At 43.7% G+C, this 25,441-nt stretch overlaps 2 protein-coding genes across 4 annotated transcripts in view; one reads left to right on the top strand and one right to left on the bottom strand.

Annotated features, from left to right (window-relative positions):
- The first annotated feature begins 505 nt into the window (after positions 1-505).
- Positions 506-25,441, top strand: part of hgfa (hepatocyte growth factor a) — a 28,582-nt gene continuing 3,646 nt past the window's right edge. Inside the window, exons 1-15 of one of the 3 annotated variants that reach the window (XM_010887368.4) lie at positions 506-528; positions 4,145-4,298; positions 4,618-4,730; positions 5,341-5,455; positions 10,246-10,388; positions 11,038-11,158; positions 11,803-11,921; positions 15,711-15,876; positions 16,025-16,158; positions 17,037-17,130; positions 18,559-18,680; positions 20,209-20,244; positions 20,578-20,695; positions 21,660-21,734; positions 23,384-23,521. In XM_010887368.4, coding sequence (XP_010885670.1) covers positions 4,195-4,298; positions 4,618-4,730; positions 5,341-5,455; positions 10,246-10,388; positions 11,038-11,158; positions 11,803-11,921; positions 15,711-15,876; positions 16,025-16,158; positions 17,037-17,130; positions 18,559-18,680; positions 20,209-20,244; positions 20,578-20,695; positions 21,660-21,734; positions 23,384-23,521 — 1,598 coding nt within the window. In that variant the 5' untranslated portion in view covers positions 506-528; positions 4,145-4,194. Of the gene's footprint in view, positions 529-1,357; positions 1,730-4,144; positions 4,299-4,522; positions 4,731-5,340; positions 5,456-10,245; positions 10,389-11,037; positions 11,159-11,802; positions 11,922-15,710; positions 15,877-16,024; positions 16,159-17,036; positions 17,131-18,558; positions 18,681-20,208; positions 20,245-20,577; positions 20,696-21,659; positions 21,735-23,383; positions 23,522-25,441 lie in introns of those variants that run through there. The other 2 variants (XM_020043012.2, XM_020043013.2) reach the window with 2 other exon arrangements.
- The window catches only part of pax4 (paired box 4), a 14,116-nt gene continuing 10,851 nt past the window's right edge, over positions 22,177-25,441 (bottom strand). The window contains exon 11 of the mRNA XM_020043015.3: positions 22,177-22,415. Coding sequence (XP_019898574.1) covers positions 22,413-22,415 — 3 coding nt within the window. The 3' untranslated portion in view covers positions 22,177-22,412. The remainder of the gene's footprint in view (positions 22,416-25,441) is intronic.

The raw sequence follows: 25,441 nt of genomic DNA, 5'->3' as shown, positions 1-25,441 counted from the left end.
ACAGAGAAATGATTTGTAACCTCACCTAAATCTGTCCATAATAACCTGTCAAACTGAACTGGGTGCAGAGTCCACGAAATCATAGGGGAGGAAGCTGGTGCTTAAATCTACTAACTCCTACAAATATACCAACCCATAATTTGCTCCCGGGCAGGTTTTCAGAGTGGGTCAGGAAAATTGATTTTTACTTTTTCTGACATTGATTGACGTTTCTAGAGTGACACGGCCCTGAAAGGAACCACTCCTTGTCTCCCAGGCTCCCACTGATTCGCACACGTGCACAAACGCCGCGCACGTTCACATGCCCGCACGCACACACCTGCCGCACAAACATACCCCCCCTTCACTATCCCTCTCTTGCCCCCCCCCCCCCCCCCCCCACACACACACACACACTCACACAAGTGATGTGATTCTGTGACTGACAAAGAAAGAAAGAACCATTAATCGGATGGTTTCCAGAACCTGTACCCATTGAAACCATCGGACCCTAGATCCTGACGATGTCCCCAGAAAGTGCTCCGGATGGTATGCCACCCTGAAAATAGCAGCCTGAGACTTCTGTCTATCTGGTCATTGGACGTTGTTGTGAAGTGATTGTGTGGCTGGCATGAATGCCATGGCATTTAATTAGCCTACTGCTTTAGAAATATAATACTAATCTATTGATTTTGTACGAGGTTTATTTAAATGGGGCCTTCCCGAACACTGGTTTTAGCCAACTTAGCCAAGTTGGCTAAAACTTGACATAATATATAGTTATTCTATATAATTCAGTGTAAGGTTCTCTAAACGTATCATTTAGATATTGAAGAGGGTCTATTTGCTCCGGTGGCACTACTTTTTTTGTAATTAGTAATATATATCCTTTAAAAACCGCGCATTAAGCATGTAAAATAATCTATGGGTTCTCTATAAATTCTTAATTCTATCTTGAGTTAAATAATGAAATCCTATCTTTAGATCAAACAGACAAGACATGAGCATTGTCTTTATAATTAGCCTTGTCGCAGGAGTTTTACATTATCTCTGGACGCGTTTTGATGCAAGGCGGGCTTTGCGCGTTTTGGCAGCAATGTCCGCGCGCTGCATAAAGTTCCTACATGCGTGTGAAAATCATCCCACCTATGTCTGCAGTCTGAGCCAAACTAGGAAAAGGTTGGAAGAAAATTGAGTAATTAGTGCCAAGTCTACATCTGAGGCATTTTTTCATATCAACCCATTCTCTCTGACACGTTGGACTCATCCAGCGGTAGCCGATTAAAATGTAGGGTGTAATACCAATATTCATATTCTTTTACACGTTGGCTATCAATTCATTACAAGGGAAGTGGTATGTATCCGGTTTGGCATCACCCCCTGCTGCTTGAGATAAACAAGTTGACCAAAGCACTTTGCACTTGGAAGCTGGTTGAGAAGACCAGAGTGCGGTAAAAGTGTTAGTTAATTGCGGCGCAGATGGGGGAGGGGAACCGGTGTGATCAAGCGGACTGGGGGGTTGAACCAAGGACGACTTCTTTCCAGTAAAGGGGTGCATCGCTGGCTGTTCTGTGGACTCTTCCTGTTAAACAAATCGGACCATATAAACAGGTATAACGCGGAGAGGACGTTCAAACAATCCACACCGCAAGTCTTGGATTAGGATAGAACACCACTCTATCAAAAATGAAGCCTGAAATTATGTGGATTTACAAAGCGCTCTTGTGTGTTTTGCTTGCTTTGAATTCAGGTAAGCCTTTCTTGGCAGTTATATCTTACGTTAGGATATGTACAGCCTATTGCCCGAGCTTTATGCTTGGAGTCCGTTTATATTTGGATCAGTGGCTATCCGTACAGACTATATAATTTTCATTGGCATGAAATGCGAACGAGTTCTATAAATATATCACAGATCTGAAGACGTGTATCGTTGCAAGTGATATTGGTGGAGGTTTAGCACTTCCATAGAACAATCATTTAATTTCATATGACTTGTCTTTAAACAGTTTCTGATTTTTTGACGAGAAATATTAATGTAGCCTATCACGTAGACGGCAGTTAGTCCATAGAAGTTAAGAGCAATAGACCAGTAACCTAAAAGTTGCTACATCGAATCCGCGATCCATCAAGTTAAATAAAGTATTTCTACCCTTTAGCAAGGCAGATGTCCCTAGTTTCTCCAGGGTCGACTCGCAGTCATTAATGGCTAGACCCCATGCTGTGGCCCCTACTTGGAGGCTGTTTCATATGCAAAAAAATTTGTAAAACACATTTTTAAAAATGCGTCCCTTCTGAGAAATAGGACAAAATGAGCATCCATCCATTTATCATATGTGTATTAGTAAAAGTAAATAACGGAACTAATAGTAGTTGATACACTAACTTGATGGTTACATGTTTGCTCTTGTAACATTACCATTTACCGTAATATTAATGAACTGGGTGAAAACTGCAATTTACTAAAAGAAGTGTGAATGTCAGTGAGATTTTACTTTGTTTCTCTGTCATAGGCCCGCATTTTGCGCGGGCCAGTTTAGCTGCGTAACGGCTTAGGCTACTTTATAGGACACATCAGTTAAAATCAGTTTGCGCTGCACTGATGTTTTTTAAGTGCACCTGCTAGCGATATTGCGGCTTTGTCATTAACATTTTATGTAGGTCATGGTAATTTCGGTTATGGGCCTAACAGTGTCTGTGCAACGATAAACACATGGCTACTGAATGGATATTGTTCGTCTCTCCACGCAACTAAGATAATAAGTTGTTTCAAGACCAAAAACGACTTTAGGAATCCTTCGATCCCTAGGGAAAATGCCGAATTAAATTCCGTTCCTGAGCTGAGTCAATAGGCTATTCGTGGAATTGCTCTGGTCAAGCGCACAGTGGACGCTGTACGCAGTCCGCAGCTCATGCCAGAAAAGCCGGAGTATGCGCGCACTGCAGGCGTGGTGAGCTGATATATTGCCACATCTGGACTTCCACATTTTTTCCCTGAAACAGATGCAATGCGTATGTAAATTCCGTTGGAAGACGCATCTTTAAGCTGTTTTTAAATTGTTTTTATTTTGCTATTTAAAGAAGAGATACGTTTTATTGGGTACAATTCCTGTCCACATAGTGATAAGGAACACCACTACTCATGTTGAAGTGTTTCATGTTATGTCAAGCCGATGTTTGTCCATTGCGCCGTGAAAAACTTCCTGGGACTATATTAAAAATGTTCTAATCTGCTTAAGTGTAATATTTTGTCTCTCTATCTTTATCTTTGTTATATTTTCACTCTCTCTCTCTGTATATATATATATATATATATATATATATATATATAGAACATAGAAGAGTAAGTCTCATTGGTGACATGCAGGGGGATACTAAGTGTTAGAATAACAGCATGATACATGCCAGATGTTGTTTGAATGCAGCCCAAACATTAATTGTGTCCTCCCCAAAATCATTCTGTCCACGGGAGCCCTGCAGACAAGCCTTACATCTTGTCTCAGATAGGCCACATTAACATATTTCCAAAATCATTAGGTCCTTAATTTATAATTATTTTCAGTTTTGCCACAAATTAAATAAACAAAACACTGCAATGACAGCACATATGTTGTTTAAACCCCCCCCCCCATTTTTTTTTTTTACAGTCTTGAGAACAGAGACCGTCTACCAAAGCACATCTTTTATGTATGTAGGGATCCGTCAAAGAGGCATGGTAAGGAGGTATTTCCAAGTGTTGGAAACAGGAGTATCTCCCTGGGCTCCTAAGTGGCCCTTGAGGCACATAGAGGGACAGTGTAAGAGGAGAATGAAGCCGTCCTCAGTGTGTATCCCACAGCATCTGAGTCAGTTTGCTGACGCACAGAGGAAGGGGGTGTGCGAGATAGAGAGATTGGGGAGGTTATCGACCCCAAATAACTTATTGGACTTAGCAGTGGAGTCATACACATTCAAGGGGATGATGGGGTCGTGTTTCCCAAAAGTGAGGTAGACTGAGGATGGTTTGGTGCATTGCTCTGAAGTGAGTGTGTATATGTCAATGTATGTGTGTGGGTGGGTGTGTGTGTTTGTATTTGTGAGTGTGTGTGTGTGACGGGGGAGACCAAGAGAGGGATAGTGAAGTTTTTCAAGCATGTCTCTATACCGTCATTGTCCATCCTTGCCTCAGAGAGCAGGAAGCAGTCATTACAGAAGTACCAGAAGAGTGAGGACACCAGGATGCTGTGTCCAGGCTGCACCCCGGTCTCTGTGGTCAAGAACAGCCATTCTCTGGAGCACTGTGCCCGGAAATGTAGCAAGAATAAGAAAACATTCACCTGCAGGTTAGTCACACACACAGGGCCAATGGTCCTAGAGGCTTATCTATTACATGATTTCTCTTATGCACATATTTCCATATTTTATTTACCTAACAGACAATTATACACACACTCTCTTTTTCTCACTGTCTCAATCCTGTTTTTTTCTTTACTTCTCTTCCTCCCTCTCTCTCCGTCTCTCCTTCACTCCTTCCTTCTCTCTCTCTCCTCCCTCTCTCTCACTCCAGCTCCAGTGACCTCTAATCCCCCTGCTCCCTTCATACAGCCTTCATATTTCTCACCCATCACTCATCTCTTTACTACTTCCTGTCTGTTTTTACAGGGCATTCTTCTTCGATCATCAAAACAGGAAATGCCACTTGCTTCCCTTTGACCGATTCATGGATGGTGTTCAGAAGGAACACAGGGTCAACTTCGACCTTTATGAGAAGAAAGGTAAATATTAGTATTTACTTGGCTCAAGGTTTGGTTTCAACATTACATTTTAGGATGCTCTTCCCTCTCCAAAGATTTCGAAAATGTTGTTAAACAAATGGGAGCCGATAACCGTTATTGTTGGCTTGTTGACTTAGCAAGATCTCTCTCAAACATGACATTATACACTCTCCATTTTTTTCGCTCTTAACCTCTTAGATTGCCAATGGAAGAAGTGAGCGATGAAGTTTATGGACATTTATAGCAAAGCAGAGTTGTTTCTTTAGAGCAATCGTTGTTGTCGCATCCTGTGAGCATGAGTCTCTAAAGTTTAAGAGATCTCAAGGTCTGTTGACTCAATAACCGCCTTCCAGCTCTAGTTTTATAACTTTAGTGGCAAGAGACATGCACACAAACATGCGGTGAACCAACCAGAGCATAAACATCATGGCTGCTGTTTACAGTTGGACCAGAGGGATTGTTGAAGCAAGCTGTGGAATTTCGCACTTGAGAATTGACTAGACGTCGTAAAGTGACATTAAATTAACTTTAGGGAGCTATTTTTTTTATGTTAGCAACAATAGTGTAATGCCAACACTGATGTTTATGTTTGTGTCTTTCTCTTTTGTAGATTATGTGAGGGAGTGTATCATTGGGTCCGGGGTGAACTATAAAGGAAGGAGGGCGGTCACCAAGGCTAAGATTCCCTGTCAGTCATGGACTGAATCTTTCCCCCACGAACACACGTAATTATGTCTTTATTTTACTCTGTTGCTCTCTCTGATGTTCAGCTGCTGTGACGGAAGTATCATTTTGAAGATGTGTCTTGGCTGGGCGTATGTTAACATGGGGGACGTTCTGGACTAAAATGGGATTAGCTGGTGTTGTACTTGGATGGTTGAAGTACGCCAGCGCATCGGTGCTGAAGAAATACAACCAGGTTAATAGCTGGAAGCATAAACATAGCTTGCAACAGTCTTCCTTTCATCTAATACAGTTTACTCTCAGTTAGTCAGCCTCCCAGCAAAATGTTTTGGACGTATGTCAGCTATTTAGTACCCTGAAACTCTTTGAGACACATTGTCCCTAATTTCAATTGTGACTCACTGCCACCATAAACACATAGACACACCTAACACACACACACCAAACACACACACACACACCTAACACACACGCACAACTTTATGCACTAGACTCAACCTTGAACCTGTACTGTCTTACCTCCCTCTAGGCAACAAAGGAAAGTATTATCAGAGAGGGAAAGAAGCCTGCCAGGGAGAGGCTTGGTCATTAGGTGTGGTAAGAACACCAGGAGAACCTCTCAGGTTAAGCTAAGGTCATCAGGTATTGTCAGAACAGCAGGAGAACCTCTCAGCTGGAGCTAAGTTCATCAGGTGTGGGAAGACCAGCAGGAGAACCTCTCAGGCTAAGTTAAGGTCATCAGGTCTAGTAAGAACAGCAGGAGAACCTCTCAGGTTATGTAACCTAAAGCAAAAGTATTGAATGTTAGGGTTGTGAGGGAATGGCAGTGGGGTCGCCAAATGTAATTGTTTTTAAAAGATATGTACATATATATATATATATATATATATATATATATGTATATGTATATGTGTGTGTGTATATATTATTCTATGTATGGGACTCTAACTATTGTGTTGAGAAAGATAATTGGATTAACTTTAACATCAAAATATTTTTCTTCCCGGGCATTGAAAACCAGATTGTCTGTCTATATATAAAGTATATCAAACTGAAGAAACGCAAAAACATATTTTCATAGGCTCAAGTTTTATTTCATAGGCTATGTTAGCTACTTTTCCTAGGAGGATTACTACTTGGTTGTACTAGTAAGGCCATCAGGTATGGTAAGAACATGAAATCCTCTCACGTAAATCTACGCGAGGCTGCCTGAAGACTGTTTGGAGCCAGGATCTAGTTAGCACTCCTTATTATCCACAGAAAGCAACAGGGAGGGAGTGACAGGGAAAGATGAGATGGGGACATCGGAGGCAGGGAGAAGAAAGAGTGAGGTGAAATGATCGAAGTGCGGAAAGAGAAAAGAGAGAGGGAGAGAGTGGAAGAGAGAGAAAAAAAGCAGCCGAGAGAGAGAGTTAGAAAGAGAGACAGAGGGAAAAAGATATAAAGAGAGAGGCATGGAGAGTGGAGAGATTTATAGACTGAAGTCATGTTCTGTCTGCTCTCCAGCTGAGCTCACAAAGCCACAGACACGAGAAAAATACAAGCCTCTGTCCCAGAAGAAAACGCAGGGTGTAACCTCACCTCCCCAGGATGACTTGACTCAAAACTCCTCCCCCTCCTCTCCGTAATGATCAGCTGGTGGATTGTTCCTACACACTATCTGACTGACTGAATGGATTTCATACAGGCAGGGACACACACACACACACACACACACAGACAAACGCATCTCTCCGCTTTCCTCTTTCCCTCACTCACACAGAGACACACGTTGTATTCGCACACTCAATTGCACTCCCTTGAAATGCACACCCTGAACACCCTGAAATGTCCCTGCGCTGGCCATATGACCTGGTTCAAGCAGCTTTTCTGACGAGTAACAGAATGTATAGCGTAACGAACATAAGATGTCCGCGGTGTGTGAAGACGACGCGTAACGGCACATTTGGGGGTCATGTAACCATTTCCTTTACGGTTGGCGGAGTGTACGGCACAATTCACTACGTTTCCTTCCAGGATAGGACCTTCATTTGTTGTCTAATGTTAGATCTTTAGTGCTCCTTGAAGTGTGGTTACCTTGGTACATGTTTTGGTCTGTTTTGGGGTTCTAGGGCTAACTAACGAAGTATCTCACCTCTTTCTCAGAGTCCAGTCACTGTTGATGCAGGGCCAACGTTTGCAGGACTGTCTAGCAGCAGCATTGATGCTCCAACAGCTTTTATTGAATACAACCCCAAACAGAAGATAATGTCCTCAATTCCTTATTGTCAAGTAAAATCTAACAATTTACAGATGGATTTTTTTTAACCCAATATTGCACAGGTCATCATAGGGGGATGAGCTTAGTTGAGTAACGAAACAAGGAAAAAGTTACTTGCTTTTATTGGGTAAAAGTTTATTTTGTAAGCTATAATAATAATAATAATAATACATTTTATTTATATAGCGCTTTTCTTAGACTCAAAGTCACTTTACAATGAATTGGCAGACACACTGAAGGACTACAGTTACTTTTCATCAGTGTTAGACTGTTATTGGCTAACGGATATATTAATGAGGATGATTAATTAATCGCAGTGGTTTTAGGACTCCATTGATAGTTTTGTCTACTATTAATGGAAAGTGGATTTCTCTGTTTCCAGGTCTGTTGTATTTTGAAGTTGTTGGAGTACTGATCCCAATAACGTGTGGATCTAGGTTGATATTCTTGTTGAGGTTTTGTCCTGGGTCGGAGCCACAGTGAATTTCTATGGTAACGATAGAACTGGTTTTACCGTTATGGATCAATCGCTTTAGGATGCAGAGAGAGGGACAGACAGGCAGGCAGAGAGAGGGACAGACAGGCAAGCAGAGAGAGGGAGGGACAGACAGGCAGGCAGAGAGAGGGACAGACAGGCAGGCAGGCAGAGAGAGGTAGGGACAGACAGGCAGGCAGAGAGAGGGACAAACAGACAGGCAGGCAGAGAGAGGTAGGGACAGACAGGCAGGCAGAGAGAGGTAGGGACAGACAGGCAGGCAGAGAGAGGGACAGACAGACAGGCAGACAGAGAGAGAGAGAGAGACAGACAGGCAGAGAGAGGCAGACAGATAATGTGCATGGAGGGACCACTCCTTGGCAGCAAGTCTAATAGCTGGCTAACATCTGTTAGCAGGACATTATTACCTATCCTCCACCCACTATACAGCACATAAGGATACAGTACATACCCCCTCTGACTGGCTGCTCTCTCCCCATGTGGACATGGGGATGCAGCCTTCCAGATGCCGCTTTTTTTCCCAAGGCTTACAGAGAACCCCAGTCTGTTTGTAATCACATTGTGATACTCTTTTATTACACTGAAATGAACTAATGTCTTGGACTAAACTCATGGTGTGTGTTCTTGGATTCAAATCAGTGGCCGTTGGAAGGCAGACAGTCGGTCAGGTCTAAGAGGCCATGTTGGGGCCTCTCCTGAGTCCGATCCGAGCCCGTTAGTACAGGAGTATGCTCATGCAACCTAATGGGATAAGTGTAAGTAACATGGTCAAATGTATACAAGTGTCTGGGGAGTTGGGGCTTCTGGGCTTGTGTCTGGACCGGACCTTGGACTATCACAGTGGATGGATGTTTTTCTTTCATCTCGGATTCACCTCATACTCTTCGGGCCGAAGCCGCCTCTCGTGATGGGTTGAGTCAGAGCCTTGAGATTCCTCTGGCAAGGCTCTGAATGATGTTGTGCATTAGTGGAGTTCTGTGGAGGCCGGAGGGCACCGGGGGAGTTTTGGGTCGGCATTCGCTTAGAAACGGTCCTACCTTTCTGTGTCTTTTCATTGTTTTCCTTCCGTGCCTTCATCATCATCTGTTCATTGTCTGTTTCACTACCTTGCTCCTATTCTCTAATTCTCAGTTTTTCCTTCACATACTTGCTATGTGGGCGGGAGGGCAGGGGCTGTGGCAGGGCTAAATATTGATGTTTAAAAGACAGCTTTTCATCACCCATGTTTTCCAGAAGATGAATATCAAACAGCGTCCATTCATGTGGTTTGGCCCCAAAGTTACATGTCATAGTCTTCACATGGTGCTTATTTGTAAAGGGGTGTGTGTGTGTGTGTGTGTGTGTGCGTGTACTTGTGTGCATTCGCATGTCTGATCGCTTTGTGAGTCTCCCTCCTGACCCTTCCAAACAGAACTAATATATGAGGCAGAATAATGGGATTAGGTTCAAATGTGTGAAGATGGCCAAAACAAGAAAATCTTGAGCTGCTGTGTTTGATGGGTAGCATGGTTTTGCGGTGAACTCCCTGTTGTTAGATGGTGAGCCTGTGTAGCAGCAACACACTTACGGGTCAGACTGGAAGCGTTTACTGGGGGACTGGCCTAAGGGCATGGAATGAGGGGTCTAAGGAGCCCTGATAATATAATGAGATGTGAAGGGCTGATATGTTTTCCATTTGCCATACATTTTCACCATATTGCTGGCTGTGCAGTCAAGGTCAATAAAAATATAGCAATGCGGCATGTTACGACTCCAACTATTGTCTGGGGTTCTTGGTAGTTTGTGGCTTTGTTGTCCTGGCAGTGAAGTGAAATGTAGCCTAGTTAAATTTTTTAATCACATCAACCTCAATTTGCAACCTCAATTTTGGCAATTTCCCTACCGAAACATACACAAAATCCGTACAAATTGCATACTAAACCAAAGGATTTTCTACGTAAGTTCTAACAGTTTGTCAATCTTCAGATTGTATCCTTCTCAAGTCCCTCACATGCTGTTTTCTTTAAGAGTAATTGCTTCAAGGGAAATAGTATGTAATAAAAAGAGTCATCTTTTTGTTTTTCTCTTTCCATCAGCTTTCAGCCTGCTAGGCTAGGGAAGAAAGACCTGAGGGGGAACTTCTGCCGTAACCCCAAGAACGAGAGCAGTGGCCCCTGGTGCTTCACAACGGACCCGGAGGTCAGGCACCAGGAGTGCGGCCTGCCCCAGTGCTCCCAGGGTAACAGAGACAGAAAAATCCTAGTTAAGCCTAGTCCTGGGCTAACCAACCCTTTCAATGGGGCTACGTTGTAATTCAGTATTAGGCTTGGTCTTCATTCCACTCAACAGGCCGTTGGCGTTGCCCGACACACTTATGTGGAGCCCACGTTGGCACTTTGTTAATATTGGGGTAACTTTCCTGTTATATGAAAGCCGACCATTTACCCTGACCGTTAGCAGTCAGAGGAGCAGTAGAACGATTGAAAATGTGGGCTACAGTGGCTACATTGTGGGAAGGCTCTTCGACTAAACTCTGTTTGCTAACAGTGTACCACTTCACCCTCATGAAAATGCTGTAACAAACCAGGCATCCCATCTTCTGCTTTTGCAGCATAGCAAGAATGTTGTTTTTGTGGACTGTGAAAATCCCAGTACCGTAACATGCTCATTGAGGGACCAAATTGGCAGATTAGCTAGGTAACTGTGGTGTATCATGCTAATATTGTTAAAATAATGTCATAATGTTCATCATTGAAGTTATTGCCTTTTTAGAGATGTCAGATGATCCTTGAAATTCTTTTAACCAGTTTCTCTGTTTCAAACAGTGTCCAAGATCTGTTGGATACTATTGTGGCAAGGTTGTGCTAACGTTGTGTCTGCATTTATAGCAGAATGCATGAGGTGTAATGGAGAGGACTACAAAGGCCCAATGGATCACACAGAGACCGGGAAGGAGTGCCAGAGATGGGACTCATCCAAGCCCCACAGACACCCTTACCAACCCAAGAAGTGAGTGAATACACACCCAGCCTCTAAGCCTCTAATGGCTGCAACAACATCACTTATTTAAAAGTGAAATATGGATTTGTATAAGTGTTAAATGAATTGCTTACAGTGTGTGGATTAGCATACTGTTGTCAGTTTGTCAACCTTGTAATATATAGTTGTTTGTGTATGAAAGGCTGTGCTACAATCTCTTTGCGAAGTTAGAAAAGATATGTCTGACTCCACCCTAACGACATTCACGCCGAGTCTAAACACATCCTCATCATAACCCACACGCACACCCACACACACACCCTACACAGCTGCACAAACACTTCCTTTACCCTAATACACAGGAGAGGAAGAGACACATTTTAGTCCCAAGTTTGTGTCACCTCTCATAACCCCCCCCCTCTCTCTCCCTATCTCTCTCTCTCTGTCCCCCACACACTTTCCCATACTCACTCCGTCGCTCTCTCGCAACCTCTCTTTCACTCTCAATCTTATCCCGTCTTCATCTGTCCCCCTCTCGCTCTCTCTTTGTCTCGTTCATACTCATTCCCTCTTCCATTCTCTCTCTTTCTCTTGACCTGGCCTTTCTCTCACTTGGCCTTTCTTCCCCTCTTCCTCCCACTTTCTCTCACTCAATCTCTCCTCTTTCCTGACAGGTATCCTGACAAAGGGCTGAATGACAACTATTGTCGTAACCCTAACAACCGGTTGCGTCCCTGGTGTTTCACCATGGACCCCCTGACTCCCTGGGAGTACTGTAACATCAGTGTGTGTGGTGAGTGTTCCGAACAGTGAACAGTGTCTGAGATTGTAGATGGACAGAGAACCATAGGGTCCATTGGTGTTGTGTTCTATGGGGCCAAGTCGAAGAAGAAAGCCCTCGAATAGTATTGAAAGAGGTTGGATTTCCCACGTTTTCCCGTACTCACATATACTGTGCACACACATACACCCGTTTTTTTCCACTAAGATAAAACATTCTCATTCAAAAAAGGATTTTCCCAGACTTCCAAATCCAGTGAGGGTCTCCTGGTCCCTCACTGTCCTCTGACACATTTCGTCCTTTTCTCTCATATACTTTACATGCACATACCACGTCTCTAAGCAAACCAAAGAATAACAGCGGCACTCCACATACATTTGTCCTTACGGTAGCAGTGAAATGGACATGCTGAAATGTAATGCAGCAGTCACTCGGATTTAATTGGAGCCAAAACATTTAGACCCGTGGATATGAAACAATCTGACCTGCGTTGATCATTTCCTAACAAGGGCACATGTCAAGATGTGGGTGGATTAGATGGTAAGCGGACAGTCAGCTCTCGTAGTCACCGTGTTGGATGCAGGAGAAATGGGAAGGAGCGAAGACCTGTGTGACCTGTCTGACCTGTGTGGCCAGAGCATCTCTGAAACTGCAAGGCTTGTGGGGTGATCGCGGTCAGCAGTGGTGAGTACCTACCGACAGCGGTCCGATGAGGGAAAAACCACAAACTGGGGACAGGGTGTTTGGGCGCCCAAGGCTCTTCAATGCATGAAGGCAATGAAGGCTACACCATCAGGTCCGAACTGACAGAAGGTTAACAGTGCATTGCACTCGGCTGCGTATGGGGCTGTGTAGACTGGTCAGATGACCCTGTCCACTGTTGAAAGCGCCTACCATGGGCACGCAAGTGTCGGAACTGGACCTTGGAGCTGTGGACGATGTTCGCCTGGTCCGATGAGTTCCATTGTTTTCCCCATGCTGTGTATGGGTGCGCCGTTTACCTGCAGAACTGATGGCACCAGGATGCACTGTGGGAAGACAATTAAAAGTGGAGGGAGTGGGATGCTCTGGGCGATGTTCTGCTGGGAAACCCTGGGTCCGGGGCATTCGTGTAGATGTCACCTACCTAAACATCGTTGCAGACCAGTTCCACCCATTCATTGCAATGGTATTGCACACATTGTTCGGGAATGGCTCCAAATTCCCCAGATCTCAATTCGATTCAGCATCTGTGGGTTGTGATGGACCAACAAGTCCAAATCCATGGAGGCTCCACCTCGCGGCTTACAGGACTTGGTGGATCTGCTGTGTCTTGGTGCCAGATACCACAGCACACCTTCAGTGGTATTGTGGAGTCCATGCCTCAGTGGGTTGGCAACACGTGGAGAACCAATAGCATATCAGGCAAGTGGTCATAATGTTTTGGCTCATCGGTGTGGGATACAATAGGGATTGTATGATGGATGTTTCAGTTGACATTGGCATGTACCAGCAGATAAGCTGACAGCGTTGTGGGCTGGAATCCAGGGATGAGGCCAGCATGATGCCTGACCAGCCAGCTGAAAGGAACGTTGGCTTTGTATGAGAAACTGAACCTGTCTTTTAATCTTTAGCTCAGCTGCTAGTGTTCAATAATTTGGCACAAAACGCATTGATTTCCCATATTACTTACTGAAACCCCGAGAAGCACCTGTCACAGTCTGACCTTTCTCTATAAACACATGGATGTTGAAGCAGACGTGACTAGTAAAATTAGAGGTCTGTAATGCTCTCCCACAACCAAAAGTCGCCTACATGGCCGATACAGACCCGATTAAAATGTCCTATGTGGTGTTGTCGGCATGTGCACATGGTGACATTACCTGACCTGACCTACCCTGGTAAAACAAATTGCGTGTGAACATAGGATCTAATCACAGTCCATTATGGAATGTTCTTTATCCCTGAACCAAACATGAATGGCAAGATCAATTTGTGATTCACTAGGCTAACCATCGACAGCAACGCCGATGACCTGAAAACGTTGCATTGCATCGTTTGAAAATCTAAAGTCCACTACCTCTGTGTTTTAATGTGTTTAACGTGGTCCACTGCTAAAAGCCTTTCACCCGCAGAGGAGGGGCGCATTGAGCATTTAAAGTGCTTCATTTAGACCACTCAAAGACGGCAACGCGATTGGAAACAATCCATTAGGATACACACCCTAACTTCCATTATTGCACTGATTATCAATGGGAGACTGAGTGAAATTGAAATGGCACTTATCATTATCCTAAAACACATTTTCAACTCTAGGCAAGTAGCAAAAACGGCTTAATGGCTACAGACATGGATGCTTGAAATAGAGAATTCGGGAGGCTTTTGGAGGCCGTTTTCATCCTTGCTATCAGCAGAACACAACAGCGCCATAGATGTAAGCCTGTGGATGTTGAAGCCACAACAGAATGTGAGAGGTCTTGTAGAAGCATGGCCCACTAAAACCCTGGCACCACTTCTGAACACACAAGAAGATAGGAGGGTATGAAAAGATTGAGGGAGAGTGTGTGTGTGTGTGTGTGTGTGTGTGTGCGCGTGTACTAGAGCTCATATAGGAGTGTAAACGTGCATACGCATGTGCATGTGTGTGTGTATGCATAGGTAATGCATCTTCTGCATGTGCCTAAAAAAGGGAGAGTTTAGGGAAAGGATAAAAGCCACTTTTAGACAGCTTGGTATTCTTCATCCTAAGGGATGTTCAGCACTGACCTTGAGTCCATGGCCCCGCCTGAGTAGAGCTCCATAATTTACAACTAGGGAGTGGAAAATAATTTGTCCAGATGTATTCTTCACTGCCTAACCTGCAGATAACAAAGGTGACCTGACGCTAGATACCAGCATGCATCAAGACAAGCAACAAAAAAAAAATCCTCCTCTCCAAAACGTTCTCTCTTTTTTCTCTCTGCGTCTCATTTATCAAAACAATATAGGAACAGAGATCCTGAGGGATTTCATTGCAATCTGACAAATCTTTCCCTGTGTACTGTAATAACAAAATAAAAGGCTGAATTCCAGCAGAGTTTTATGGAGGCTGGATGGCTGGGAAACCCTGTTAAGCAGGCTTTATGCAGGGTTGTTTGGCCTGGCTCTCGGTGCCATGTCCATCAGGCATTCTCTATTCTATCTGAGTCGTACAGTCACACAGGTGCAGAGGCCAACCTCTCCCAGCTAAAGGGCTTTAGTTATGCTCAACCCTAGCTGAATAAAGAGGATAGATGGGATTTGCATATACTGTAGTACTCCCGTTTTTTTTATAAATAATCGTATAAGCCATTAAGATCAGTTGGATGTCAGTTAATTAGATCCCCAGGGGAAAAGTTTTTACCCATAGATCTGGTATACTGTATGAGGTCTCAATACTGCATAACGCAGCCTGGCTGTTTAGTGTGTTTCCCGTCTCCAATTCATTCATTGAATGGTATTACTAAGAGAGTTGGCTACAGCCCTTCCCTCTGGTGCCGTTTGTCTCTGTTGTTGTGTTAGTTTCGATGTGTCTCCATGTGGGACACCAGTGTTTTGGATAAACAGACAAATGATGGACCATACAGTATTATCTCACTGGGGGAGAAGCTACTGTTTAGGATCATTTGTCTCTGGGCTAAACATGACCCATTTTCCCTCTCTCTTCTTCCTGCTCCCTCTGCTTCGTCTCTCCCCCTTTTGACATTTTTATGTCCTCGTCCCATCTATCATTCCTCTCTCATCATAAATCCTTCTCATTCTGCTTTTTTTTCTCCTCATTCTGCTTCCCTCTTTCCGTCTCAGACCCGGGTAACGACACTGGTGTGGAGGCCACGCGGTCCTGTTTCCGGGAGCAGGGGCAGAGCTACCGCGGCACCGTGAGCGTCACGCCGTCGGGCGTTACGTGTCAGCGCTGGGACTCCCAGTTCCCCCACAACCACTCCTACAGTCCGCAGAACTACAAGTGCAAGTGAGTGGTGACGTCGTCCGCCGCGCGTCCCAGTTGGCCCGCGGACTTTGGGATGCCGCGTGACCCTCGCGGTGTGGTCACGCCGCTACGGCCACTTGGGGAAGCGGCTGTTTAACGTCTCCGTTTAACGTCTCCGCCTCCGTCACAGAGACCTGACCGAGAACTACTGTCGCAACCCAGATGGGGCGGAGATCCCGTGGTGCTTCACCGTGGATCCTAACCAGAGACGAGCCTTCTGCACCCACATACCGCGGTGTGAGATGGGGAACACTGACGCTGAAGGTGAGAACGTTTCTCTTTCTTGTTGATACATTTTCCCCTGGAAATACTCAGTGAAGACACCCGCATCAAACCCAGGTGTGCCTGTATTTGTCAGGTTCATTCATATCAACAGGAATTGATTCTTGGGAAATGATGCTGCCAACAGTAAAGAGTGTTGACGGACAGAATTAAGATGATCAACATGCACAGGCAAAAGCAATGTATGACTGCGTATTATGTGCTGTGTTTAGGTGCACGGATGCAGTTATTTACTCATCATGTAAATCTCCATTGACCATAGAGGTTATTGTGAATGCACTGTGATGTTTAACTGAATTAGATGACTGGAATACTAAACTAGAGTACCCCCACACACACACACACACACAGCCCTGTATGGATTAAATTACTAAACTAATCCAATGATCATCTAGCAGTGGAATTCTGCAATTCTGTTTCTGTGCTTTGCATTTCAAAAGACCACCCATTTCTCCAGGAAGAATTGTGTGTTGGTCACTACGGGAACCTCACTCTGTTTCTGCTTAGCAACAGCCGATAAGGAGAAATCTCTGTGGCTTTTTATTGCATTGGCAACCACCAATGATTGAGCTGCCCAAGACGTTAAATTGATCCAGCTCATTTGAAACATGACCCCATCAGCTTTGCAGTGATATCCAAAGGATTGGAGTTCTGTAATCTGGCCATGCTCCTCCCTGTGTTACTAACGGCACCGGAGCATTACTGTGTGCGTGTGTTTTGTGCGTGGATGCGCGCATGTACGTGGGCACCTGCAACATTCATACTCCTACATGTGTGTCAGTGAGAGAAAACAAGGAGCACTGAAGATGGTAACCTCAATTATGTTTTATTTCCCCTTCGGTCATCTGTGTGTTTCCAAGACTGTTATGAGGACAATGGAGAGAATTACACAGGCAATTTATCCAAGACCAGATCGGGAATTCTCTGTGGACTGTGGGCAAATCACACCTACAGGTACAGTAAACCAACTAGATCACGCATTTACCATCCACACATCTAATACTTGCCCCCCAATCTATATTCACATGAGAAGAAAACGCAACTTTGGGTTCAAGCAAGTTGTGGGAAAGTTTCTTTGACATTTTTATGGTTACTTTAATTAAGTGTTTATTGACAAGGTATTTCCCATCGCTTAGTGAAAATCCCCTTGTAAATGAACAGAGCTAAGCCGTGAAAACAAACATTGAGAGGAAATCAAGAGGCCCCACCCGGGACAGTCCTGGACCCGCTATTAGCCCTCTATTATTTGTCTAGCTGACACAGAGGAAGCCCTACGGTGGTTCCAAAGCTTCAGGAGCAAGCCATGTTGGGTGGGGGGTGGGGGGGTGCCTAGTCCAACCCTTTTTCCATGGCCATGTGCCCCATGCTAAAGTATCATAGCTTATGTTTGGCATGGCTATTAGAATTAGTTAATTTACAGGAATTTTAAAAGCCAAAATGGCAGCAACAGATGGACATGTTCCAGAGCTGACCCCTGACCCCAGGAAGTGCTTTCTCGGCCCAACAGATCAAAGCCAGTCAGCTTCCCTCATGTGGCCCGCAGCCAGAGAGTCTGCCCCTCACAGTAGGTCAAGGGTTCGGGAAGGAAAAACATTAGAAAAGTTACGGCTTATTTAACAAGTGAAATTATCTTCACTCTTGCTGACAAATCGGTTGCCCCCTCTCATCACGTTTGCTTTTTCTACCAGTCACTGCTGCTGGTAGAACAGAATCTCTTGCTGGTAGAACAGATTCTGACATCTAAATTGGATCACATCGAAAGACATTCAAAAGTTTCAATTATTCTGAATATCTGTAATATCAACTATATCAGTTGAATGAATGGCTGTATCAAGAAAACCACCTTAGGAATTACTGTATAATTGGTTTGGTCTGTTTGTGAAGTACACAGATTTGGAGTATCTTTCAGTTGATTCTGTAGCTTCTGCCTGGTCTAAACTGTGGTGAATGTTCGGAGTGCATATTTTCATATCCCCCAGAGCACTCTTCACAAAACCCTGCCGCGCTTCCTTGTAAGGCCTCTGCATAACCAGAACCCTGAGCCCCTATAGTCGATGCTGAGGCTAAGTTTCCAACCCGAACACAGTTAGGACGTCTGACTTTTCCATTTGTGTGCGACCATGTGCAGAAAAATGTCTACGTATGGTGGTACTTCCCTGAATGTTGTCCCTCATTCATTTCTCCTGATCAGTCTGGGTGTGTGACTAACGGCTCTCACATCAAGGTTGTCATTGGGGAATGACAAATGAGGACGCGGGAAGTACAGTTATTTCTGGTAGCCTGTGGAATGAATTTTGACATTGCAAACAGTGAACGTTATTTTTCATGCCACGAGAGGTACCAGACCCAATGCGAATAACCGTGTCGGTGTGTGTTTTCCAGTGCAGAGGCAAGTGTGGCTCTGGAGAAAAACCTGTGCCGGAATCCGGACAAAGACAAGCACGGCCCCTGGTGTCACACCACGGACCCCTCCATTCCGTGGGACTACTGCAAGCTGAAACGCTGTGAGTACCTCAGGTCTAGTACACGAAGAACTGGGTTAGCGTCACGAGCTGGAGCCTAGGCTTTAGCTCAGGTGGCGTACGTTGTCTTGACACGCACAGGAACCCCGAGATCCGAACCCATATGTCTTGTTAAGAACCGATCATCCCAGGTCGCGTTGTCTTCAGTAACGCTGCTTCAGTATTTTTACTTGTTTACATCAAAAAGGACTGAGACCAGTTTATTGTCCTCATGGCATCGTTTAATCACATTTATGGGTTTACACTGCAGTTCAATGAGTAATAGGGTTCTTCATCAACATTAATTTTAATTACATAAGACTCAAATTGTGCCATTCACTTTGTTTGTGACATTACTTTTTCCTCTACAATTTATGAAATGTCGTGCCTTTTAGTACCATTCAGTCATTTTAATGTGACAGTCAACATGCAAAGTCACACACTCTGTGTTTCTGCTCTGAGAAGTAAAACGGCAACGTTTCGGAATCAACATGTCTTCCTCTGGGTTGTAACATGAATGCTTGAAACTACGTTAAATCACTTGGACTTCTTTTCTTCCCCTATGTTTCAATATCTGAAAGTCTGCACCTCTAAAAACATTTTATTTGCCATAATTTAATGATGTGACAGTCAACAACATAGCGAAAAACGTTCACATCCATGAGTCGCATAGTTATCTGTCAAAACTAATCTGCATCTGACAACACTTCTCTGGATCTGCCAACACTAATTTCAGTCTACCAACATTAATCTGGATCTATCCACACAGATATAGATCAATCAACACTCATCTGGATCTGTAAGCTCTATATCTGTATCGATCAACTCATATCTGGATCTATCAACTCGTATATGGGTCTGCAAATGCATTCCAATCATTCCATTATCTACCCTGAACTTTGATTGTGACATTTCTGTTGACATCATTATATCACAGTTGTAATACAAAGATGAATGTAATCTAGGGACATGTCCAACATCAGTGTTTGCTGACATTCGCGGCATTGCCTCATTGACTCACATCACTTCTTGCAGTTATGTTACGGATTAGTGTGGTTTTTTCGCTTAGCTAACTGTCTCAGAACGTGACACACTCTAACACCAAACAGACGCCGTATCTCATCCAGACCGCTTTTATTTTTCTGCGTAACCATTCAATGATTCAAAGTTCAGTGATTTGTTTTTGTTTGTCCCGTATATTGGCTTTGGCTGAGTGTAATTGGTTCACATTGATGGGAAGCTCTTCTCTAAGGCTTCGCGGTTATATCTCCCTAATTTAAAACATGTTGATCTGTGAAGTGTTTGGGGGCTTGGATGAAGGAAATTGACATATGTGCAGTATGGTGGCCCGAACAACAATAATGCCCATGGATGCAGAGATTAGTTGAGCTAGGATCAAAGGGTAGATTGTTTTTAAAAAGGACATTGCATGATTGCATGCTTTGTATGTTAGCGTTCTGTGGGTTCATATGATGTGGTAATGCATTGTCTTTCTAAGGTTTCTGTGTTGAATGGTTTTGTTTAATTTCAGGTGACAAGTCTCCAAACATCTCTGACCATCCAAGAAGTGAGTGTTTCATTTATTTAGCATTTACTTACATACCAGCCATCTTATATCTCTCCTCCTGTATATTCCTCTCTCTCATTCTCTCTCTCTCTGCTTACTCTTTACTTACCCCCCCCTTTCCTCGCTCTGTGTATCCTTGCTTCTACATCTGTCTCAAACGTCTGTCTCATTCGGCTCTATTACCTGAGTTAATGTTTGGCTGCGTAACTGATCACCCCTGCTACCATTCGTTGGGGTTCAACCTGAACGATACTCTTCTATAGTAATTGCAAGTTCAACCATTTCTAACCCCAGAGTTTAACCCAGATGACTTGTCTCCTGTCTTACCCCAAGGCGTCTCTCCTCTCCAATCCAAGCCGTCGTGCTTTGTACACAAGACCACTCGGCTTGTTGGAGGTGCCCAGGTCCACAAGGCCAAGGATGGTAGCTGGGTTGTCAGTATCCAGAAAGGGTAAGGTCAGCTACTCCAATACGTAATGTGTGACTGACTTGGATTTGAACCCAGGTCACATGTGAAGGGCTGTGTAACTTAGCCAAAGTCCAGGCATTAGGTATGGGATCTCATATAGCTAGAATAGCTAAATACCAGGTATTAGCTTGGAGCTAACTCAAGTATTGAGGTTTCTGGCAAGGTCACTCATCACACAGCCCCTAGTTGGTTGCAAGGCAAGCATGTACTCCCGCTGTATCGTTTTATATGAAGCACTTTCAACGAAGTGCTATTTTGTTATTACACTGAAGAATAAATCCCAAAAGTGCATTTCTTTTGGCAGCTACATGTTTATGCTAGAACACCACTGCCCTGAACTTTAGAAAGCATATGTTTTATTTGGTGTATGAAATATCCTTGTATCCTTCTGTCAAAAGAGCAAAAGGGAAGATGTGAATTGAGAAATATCGATTGAAGGTGAAGGCTCACGGAACATGGGCAGTTTAAACGTGGAGTCACTTAAAAAAATACATACATCAACCACAGAGACAAAATAATGATCTGCAGATACCATGCATATCTGTGCACCTGTAGCCAATCATTTTGTTTCCTCAGTTCAACTGCCCACGTTACATGAGTCTTCAACAAATGTTTTCATGTCCAAGTCTTCCACATATTGCTTTTTTTGGTTTGCTTCTCTCTCCTCAGCAATATTTTTTTTTTACACCTCATTATTTAGCATGTCAGTCTATCGGTGCCATGCACCATACAGTTATCCAATGGGGATAACAATCAGTCTACTCCACAATCTACTACCCCCCCCCTCTTCCCTGTGTAGTGCACAGTTGTTTTTAAAGCGCTCTATTGGCCCCGGTCAAAAGCAGCACATTAAGCAGAGAAGAGTCATTATGAAAGAAGGTCCAGACATTGTTGACATAGACGGCCATGTTCGATAGCTAATCATGTTACTGTGTTTATTACCCAGAAACACTCACTGGTGTGGTGGTTCGCTGATCCGAGAGGAATGGGTGCTGACAGATCAACAGTGCTTCTCCTCCTGGTAATCTCTCCGTTCATCTTTTTCTCACTTAGTTTTTTTCCCCCCCTGCTTCAAAGCCAAGACCGTAGGAGGTGCAGGGGGAGGGAGGTGCTGAGAGAAAGTGTAAAATGCAAACAATTGAAAAACAAAGACCTGGGGAGTCGGTATAACACGTTCTCTGAGCTTCTCACTCACTTTATTTCCTTTTCTCCTAATCTTCCTACAACTGTCTGTCTATCTAGCGTTCTGTGTCTGTCTGTCTCTCTTGACCCTGTGTTTGACTGTCTGTCTGTATCTCCCTCTGTGTCTGCCTGTCTATGTCTCTGTGTTTGTATGTCTCTCTGTTTGGGTCTGTCATAATGTCGGCCTCTGTCCTTCTCTGTCTCCCTCTTTCTGTCCCTTTTGGTGTCTGTCATTCTGTCTGTCTCTGTCTCTTTTGCTCCATCTGTCTCTCTCTATTTCTCTCCCTCTATCTCCCTCCCTTCTTCCCTGACTGTCTGTCTGTCCGTCCATCAGTCCCTCTCATTTACAGTACCTGCTTGTTTCTCCCCCTCCTTTCCGTCCTTCCTTCCTTTTCCCCAAGTGAAGACAGCTTGTCCATATCCTGTTTATGATATTGCTAGTGACCGACCATCTGCCCCAGCAGAGACGAGAAGCTGCAGGCACTACAGATCTGTTCAGCGTCTGGCCCGTTCAGCGTCACTGTGATAAATGTCCAGATATGCAAGAGCAGTTTGAATGAAAAGCTCCTTGACCTGTGTTCTGTGTTGTAAATGCATGCATGGGCATTAGATTTTGGTTTGCTTTTAAAAGACAACAGTTTAAAGTTTTGTAGTGGTTTTTTTCATATCAAAATAATTTTCTGAAATGTTTTTTTTTTTTTAGACTAGATGTCAGTCAGGCAGTCTATGGGTCACCCAGATAGTCAGGAAATCTTTGAGCGTTAGTTTTAAGATGTAACGGAGAACGGACTAGAGTCTGTGGTGAATAATAAAATGAAAACCCCTGAACCTTATGAAGACTCTGTAATAAGAGAGACGTTTAGTCGATTTTATCAGTAAACTCATAATAATTTCATAGCCATTTAAGAGACATTTTGGCCAGAAGTCAAGCCTGGGCTCATGTACAGATGATAAAATGGCTTAAGTGCAGAAATTCGACATTAGGATGAGACTTACAAAGTTTCCTCCCCATCTAGCCTGTGTTAAACCCCTAATGCATTCTTATCATTGCTTTTTGGCATTCTGGTGAGGATTTGAGCTGTTGTTCCCATGCTTACATTACAGAAACACTGTTTCCATCAACCCTGTGATCACTGACACCAGCTAAAGCCCAGTTGCTCACTGTACGGCATTTGGCTGATTGAACACAGCTAGTTTAGAAGACAATTTTAGTAAGTCTAACATAGCTAGTTTAGTGATGGCTGTAGCTGAGGTTAAACCATGGTCAGTGATAAGTGTTACGTTGGGTGTTGTTCACACAGAGAATAGGACACTACAGAACTGTATTGAAATATTTTGAAGGCCGACGTCGGAGTGTTCACACAAACGGCGATCAATCTTTCGATTAACGTTTCTGATTGTGATGGTGTTCAGGTAACAGACCGAGGTCAGTCTGTGGCCAAACCGCATGTGGAACATGTCTGACTGACTGCTCATTGTGGTCCCCAGTGTTCCGGACCTGAGAGAGTACAGTGTACAAGTGGGCCTCCTTCACCTCAACTCGTCCTCGGACCACCCCAGGCTGCGCATCGCCCACGTGGTCTGCGGGCCCGAAGGCTCCAACCTGGCCCTGCTCAAACTGATCAAGTGAGAACGTCATTCATTCGAGTCAGTCAGCGTGATCCGTCATCTGTCCGTCCCGGCATCCCGTCTGCTATCTCATTCCTCTTTACTGTTAGTGATTTCTATGTGATTTGCGTTTTTTTCATGTTTTCCACGTGACGTCGATGTGAAAACACGGCGTGTTAACATAAAGCGACCTGTCCCCCCCCCCCTCCCCCCAAAAAATAACCAAACACAATTTCATAAGCAAAAGGGAAATAATACAAATTGTCAGCGCAAACGTACCAGCAATGTTTTATTAGCGACGTTCAGTGCGTGTTCTTGAATTGAAACCTCTCCTCTTCAATAAGAACATTGATGCCTGCGCGGTGACACAGTTGGATCACGAGTTCACACATTCCAACAGTCACCTAGCCTTTGGATGGGCCACAACTCACACGGCACAGTTCTGCTGCTGGTAGGCAGGTAGTTACCTGTCCACATTTGTAATATGTAATGTAACTTTTTGATTCCTCAAACTCAGTAACGTAATCTGATTACTTTGAATTACTTTGAGATTACTTTCATATTAAGAGGCACTGGAAAACAAATAAGAATAGCCTATAATCAACTGAACACCTAATGCGGGATCAATCAATGTTAGAGTTTATATAGCTGGCCAAAAACGGAATTCACAAATAAACCTTGATCTTCCAGAACCCGCGCGAATGTAACCTGCGATTGTTATGGCCACCAGTGATGGATTTTCAAAACGCAAATGAAAGATATAAACTGTGATTATAAACCTGCACTCATAGCTTAAAGTAAATGACGTCAGCAGCCAATGATAAACAATTAACACAATTTTCAGAGATGCAAGGCAAGCAGAATAACAAGGCCTACCAGTACGAATGGAGTTGATGTGGCCGCGTCAAATGCAAATAATCAGCCTTTGGCTGTGTGTTTCTCAGCACACATTTTCTCCTCAAATGTCATGGTCAATTCTATATAATGTTTTATCTTGAAGGCAGTGCCATGTTATAGCTATCTAACAAATAGTTGCCTAATCTATTAAACAATTCCTGTAAATGTTTCTTCAGTGCAACTCGTCCTGGCTGTGTTGTTCGGTGCATTTGACAAATAAACTATGAAAGATATAACACCAGGTAGGCCTATTACCAATCATTGTTCTGAGAATTATGTGTCGAGTAGATAACTAAATAAAATTTTATATGACTCGGCTAATAATATCGAAGATATACTTTGTTTTTACCAGCCATCCAACCAACCAAAACCAGAGAAATTTAAAAATTTCAATTCCTCCGGCACTAAACTGGTTATGAGCGTCCACCTTTGCGCGCATGATGATCACACACACACACAACTGAGGCGCGCAATTCATATTTTGGTTCAAATTATTTATTTTTTATAACATTAAATAATAAACTCAAACATACAACGTGTCATAATTATTTCACGCACCTATTCTTTTTCAAATGAAGTAATCCAAAAGTAATCTTTTCAAAAGTATCTGTAATCCGATTCCAATATTTTTGTTGGTAACGTAATGGATTACAGTTACAGATTTTTTTTTTTATTCTGTTACTTCCCAACTCTGCTGGTAGGTATTATGGGGTCACTGAACTGGTGTATTTCGGGGGATGGTGAACGATGTGGTTATTGCTGCCGACCATCTGTGTAACTGTTGTAATTGTTCAAGTGGTTGATGCTGACAAAGTTGAGCACCTACTTGTTGACGGTTCTGCCATCGTATCAGAAGTCACATTCATTACTTACTATACATTCCTGCTGGATAGACCGCTCCGATCAGCTTATTATTTGATTGTTCCCCCCATGGAGATAATGAACTTACTGCATTTCAGTAATTAGATTTGTTTATCGCTAAAGTGATGTAATATTACGCTTTCACAATGTTACTCATGAATCACTGGAGTAGACTAGTTA

The sequence above is a fragment of the Esox lucius genome, chromosome 23 (assembly GCF_011004845.1).
Source record: "Esox lucius isolate fEsoLuc1 chromosome 23, fEsoLuc1.pri, whole genome shotgun sequence".
NCBI classification, from domain to species: Eukaryota; Metazoa; Chordata; class Actinopteri; order Esociformes; family Esocidae; genus Esox; species Esox lucius.
The sequence above is the reverse complement of the archived record's forward strand: the minus strand, read 5'-3'. Positions and strand labels throughout refer to the sequence as shown.